This window comes from Gigantopelta aegis, chromosome 15 (assembly GCF_016097555.1).
Source record: "Gigantopelta aegis isolate Gae_Host chromosome 15, Gae_host_genome, whole genome shotgun sequence".
Lineage (NCBI taxonomy): Eukaryota > Metazoa > Mollusca > Gastropoda > Neomphalida > Peltospiridae > Gigantopelta > Gigantopelta aegis.
This window is the reverse complement of record NC_054713.1, coordinates 2,490,781-2,496,024: the sequence shown is the minus strand read 5'-3', so window position 1 is coordinate 2,496,024 and position 5,244 is coordinate 2,490,781. Positions and strand designations below refer to the sequence as shown.

Genomic DNA, 5,244 nt, shown 5'->3' with positions numbered 1-5,244 from the left:
ACGCACTCAACACATTTTATTTACGGTTATATGGCGTCAGACATATGGTTAAGGACCACACAGATATTGAGAGAGGAAACCCGCTGTCGCCACTTCATGGGCTACTCTTTTCGGTTAGCAGCAAGGGATCTTTTATATGCACCATCCCACAGACAGGATAGTACATACCATTGCCTTTGTTACACCAGTTGTGGAGCACTGGCTGGAACGAGGTGTTAATATAAATAAAATATAACAGGGCAAAACACTCCGATAGATGTATGGAATATTTGACTGATGTTGGGGTGGAGAGCACAAGACATTTTCCCAGAAATGCTTTACGGTACAATGCGTACTGGCTTATCACTGTGTGTAACATAAAATAAAATACCTCCAACCCCCCCCCCCCCCACTCCCCACCCCCCTCCAAATAAAAAAAATTAAAATTAAAATTAAAAAACTAAAAAACACAAAAAAACCCCGATAAAACCCCACGAAACCTCCCCCCCCAAAAAAAAAACCACAACAACAAACAACAACAACAACAACAACAAAAAAAACCCAACAAAAACAACATAACACGTTTGAAGGATCCACCCTAAAGCAATTTAATGTTTGGCCGCATAACATGCCCAATTGCCTAATTGTGAGTCTTGGGGGATTACTGTCCCAGGAATCCTTATCTCTGACCCGTAATGATCAACAAATCGCAGCAAGAAACACACAATTTCCAACAAATCCTCCCACACACAAACCCCCCCCCCCAAAAAAAAAAGTGGTCATGAATTGTACTTATAATATAATTAAAATGACTCCTTATTGTACGTCCTTGGAAATACCAGAGTTAAACTATATGCAACTGACAACGAATACAATACCAGCCTTAAATTCGACGATATGACCATTGTGTTATCGAGACTGGTAGTTCGTGGTTGATAATTTGAAATCTAGCCAATCATTCGTGAATACTGACCTGTCGTATACTGGCTTTCTTCGCAATGTGATTGGACAAACACGCCTCACATAGGTCATCCATGTCCTTGACCTTTGACACGTTGTCACCCTCATTATAGGCGTCATGAACGAAGGGCAAACCAAAGGAACCTAGAGAATGTAAAACACATCATTTCATTACGGTGGTGTAGTAGGACCCACTAACGACTCTTCCACCAGGCTTTCAGACTGCACCAAAGCTGAGGCAGTAAACGGTGTGCCCACAATAAGCAAGACCAGATTAAGTATAGACATGCTCAGAACAGACAAAAGGCCTGTTACGACAAACTCAGTAAAATCTAAAGGCCTATGCACTCACCAAACTAAACAAAAACGGGTAGGGGGAATAAAAAAATTAATTAAATAAAACCAAAAAGCAAGGAAAAACCCACTTTTTAAAAATAAACTGTATACAAAATACACCACAAATACGTCTACCCCACCCTCATCTCACCCTTACACACACCCCGTGTCTGGTCTTGTTACAAAATGTCTACCCCAACCTCGTCTCACTGTCACACACATCCCGTGTCTGGTCTTGAAATAAAATGTCTACCCCACCCTCATCTCACCGTCACGCACACCCCGTGTCTGGTCTTGAAACAAAATGTCTAGCTTAGTTACTGCACAAATTACCAGGTCTACAGTTTGATATGAAATTTTGTTCCAAAAGTTACTTTAATTAAAAACAAACCCCATTATATATAGAAATAAAACATTATACACACCTGCGTTTTCCATTGACGCTACAATGAAGTCTTGAAGATTACCTGGGGAAAAAATGAAATTAAATAATTACTGAACTGTACGGGTTTTTGTTCTAGTACTGGATCTACTACAATCTCAGTTCACCACTACATTCGGTTAGAAATAAGTTCGAAAATAAACATCACCTTCACCATCATCATCATGACAGTCACCATCATCATCATGAGGATCACCATCATCATCATGACTATCACCACCATCATGGCGATCACCATCATCATGACGATCACCACCATCATCATGACGATCACCACTATCATCATGACGATCACCACCATCATCATCATGAAGATCACCATCATCATCATGAGGATCACCACTATCATCATGACGATCACCACCATCATCATGACGATCAAAATCATCATGACGATCACCATCATCATGACAATCACGATCATCAGCATGACGATCACCATCATCATGACGAGCACCACTATCACAATGACGATCACCAACATCATGACAATCACCACCATCATCGTGACGATCACCACCATCATCATGGCGATCACTATCATCATCATGACGATCACCATCATCATGACTCACAATCACCCACCATCATCATGACAATCACGATCATCAGCATGACGATCACCACCATCATCATGACGATCACAATCATCATGACGATCAGGATCACCATGATGACGATCACCATCAACGGGCTCAACGATCACGATAATCATCATGACGATCACGATCACCACCATCATCATCATGGCGATGACCATCATCGTCGTCATCATCATGCTATTTGAATGGCGTTGCCATGACGTTAAAGTCTGGGCTTTATTAAAGTCTAGACTTTAAGTTTTATAAGAACGGGGCCTGATGGTTGTTTTGTTGTATTTTTTTGTTTTTAGTAGGGTTTTTCTTCTCGTTGTTTTAATTTTGATTTAATTTGTTTTGTTTCTTAAGCTGTATCCTAACCGGACGCGAGCGATACGAGCAATTATTTTAGAAATCATTGACTTCAATCGTCGCATCCTAACCGCACGCGTACGGCGCGATTCGTGCGTCCGCAAATCGACATGCGTTCAACCGCAGTGAAAGAATTGTATATGGTTATAAAACGCAAGCCACAGACGAATCAGTCGGACCGCACGCACGCGCCGCATCCAGTCTATATAAGACTTTTGGAACATAGCGATGAATGAACACGATTGTTTTAAATATTAAAGATATAGCAGAGAATGACGCTTTAAAGAACAACAACACTCCACTCCTCACCTTTCGTTCCCACCAGACTGTGCTGTATGGCCGACTCCAGACCGAGGCTGTGGGAGAACCCTCCACTAGGAAAAGCTGAAATGATGACGAAATACACATTGCATTAAAGTGGCAAACTCATCTTTGAATTTTTTTTTTTTTTTCACCACTGCTAAAACAAATTACAACTACAGCACCATAGGGTGCAGAAAGTACTCGCTCCCTCGCCAAATGTGAGTAGAAATATCACGGACGAGTTAAAAAATGTAACTACCATTCCGAAGGGCGATTTGTCTTTTTGTGACTGACGGTATTTAAATATATAAACATTTGAATGTTGTAAACCTATATGTAAAAACGTTGTCTTTATTAAAATATTTCAAAATATATTGATTTGTTTAGGGCTCGATTTTGTTTGCTACTTGATGCTGATCACTTACCAAGTGTCCTTAATAATGTTTTTGTCACAATACGGCGGGCTACTAAATTTCAGCTGGTTCTAGTCCGACAAGCTAGTGGATTTTAAAATATTTCTGCACCCCTGCCATAGCCATAACATTACTATAGCTATATGTCTGTAGCTTAATTCTCTCACAGTCGAAATCAAATGAGAAAGGGATCTAGCTCAGTATGTAGATAACTCGCTAGACCCAAGTATTTGAGACGTAGGGTCGAACCCCATGGGTGGACCAACAGAATTTTTCCTTTCCTTACAACTTATATGGTTGGATATGGTTGTGAAAATGTGGTTGGATTGTTTTTCTTCATCTGAAGACTACGTATCAGAATTACTAAGAGCCCAATTTACAAAGCCTGTTTATGTCTTAAATACGCGTGTAACTACATACATTTAAAATGCTTACACAGGCTTCGAAAATTTCGTCCAACATGTTTCACATTTAATGTTTTCATTTCATTTCACTCGGTTTACGTGTCTGTATCAATTTGATATACAGGCACGTCCGACCCCGGCAGAGGGAGAGACAGAGAGACAGAGACAAAGATAAAAAAATAAAATAATAATGAAAGTACACAAAGAGTAGAGACTCAACCACTGTAAGTTTTTTGCTTTACACTATAATTGGACCAAATTTTAGCAGGTCATGGCCATCTATTTAGATCTTTGTATGGCCTACTTAAATGTATGCTTTACCAAAATAAGAAACCCTCAGCATCATGCTCGTCTCGTTGTCAACTCACCACTGTCCGACAGCTGCAGCAACGTCAACAACGATGCGTCCATGTTTCGTAGTTTCGTAGTAGTAGCAACGTTTTTCTACACGGAAAATTATATTATCGTTGTGTGGCTTGTGTGAATGACACAGGGGAGATAACTGCAAAATGGGTTAATAGTTGACAGATAATGGGCATTACTGTCAGTGTTTAAATATGTATCAGGGTGATTTTATTATGTGGATATGTCATGTATTTATTATAAGTATTTCAGTAGTTTATTTTAACACTCAGTGTCAGCAGTTCATTTGGTTATACCGAGCTACCAAGCTTTGCACTACTCACCTGAACAAATACATGCTCTCTGTTAGCTCGAGTCACCCTCAACTCTCCTCTTAGAGGCCTATTGATATTAATATGTAGGAGAAGGCTAGAGGAAACTCTCTATAATGCTTTGGCAATCCTGAATTGTCGACAACCAAATGGTCGCAAGCTACTGTGTCTAAAATACAATTTGTTTCCTAAATCTGATGCCACAGAGTTTTAGTTTGATTATTCGTGAGTCCAGTCATGACATTAAACGTACATGTTGTTAACCACTACCAACGAGTCACGTGGGCACACACTTTGCTATAAAAGTAAAGTATGTTTTATTTAACGACGCCACTAGAGCACATTGATTTTTTTTATCTTATCATCGGCTATTGGACGTCAAACACATGGTCATTCTGACACTGTTTTTTTTAGAGGAAACCCGCTGTCGCTACATAGGCTACTCTTTTACGACAGGCAGCAAGGGATATTTTATTTGCGCTTCCCACAGGCAGGATAGCACAAACCATGACCTTTGTTGAACCAGTTATGGAACACTGGTCGGTGCAAGTGGTTTACACCTACCTATTGAGCCGTGCGGAGCACTCGCTCGGGGTTTGGAACACTTTGCTATACGTCACCACAGGAAAGTACAAAAACAACAACACCCGACCCCCTAAAAAACACACCTACAAACAAAAAACAACAACACCCGACCCCCTAAAAAACACACCTACAAACAAAAAACAACAACACCCGACCCCCTAAAAAACACACCTACAAACAAAAAACAACACAACACTC

At 40.2% G+C, this 5,244-nt stretch overlaps 1 protein-coding gene across 1 annotated transcript in view; it reads right to left on the bottom strand.

Annotated features, from left to right (window-relative positions):
• LOC121389937 (urease accessory protein F-like) overlaps positions 1-4,266 on the bottom strand; it is an 11,012-nt gene extending 6,746 nt beyond the window's left edge. Inside the window, exons 1-4 of the mRNA XM_041521606.1 lie at positions 4,156-4,266; positions 2,977-3,051; positions 1,701-1,742; positions 953-1,083 (exon numbers count right to left, since the gene is read on the bottom strand). Coding sequence (XP_041377540.1) covers positions 953-1,083; positions 1,701-1,742; positions 2,977-3,051; positions 4,156-4,198 — 291 coding nt within the window. The 5' untranslated portion in view covers positions 4,199-4,266. The remainder of the gene's footprint in view (positions 1-952; positions 1,084-1,700; positions 1,743-2,976; positions 3,052-4,155) is intronic.
• Between the last annotated feature and the right edge of the window lie 978 nt (positions 4,267-5,244).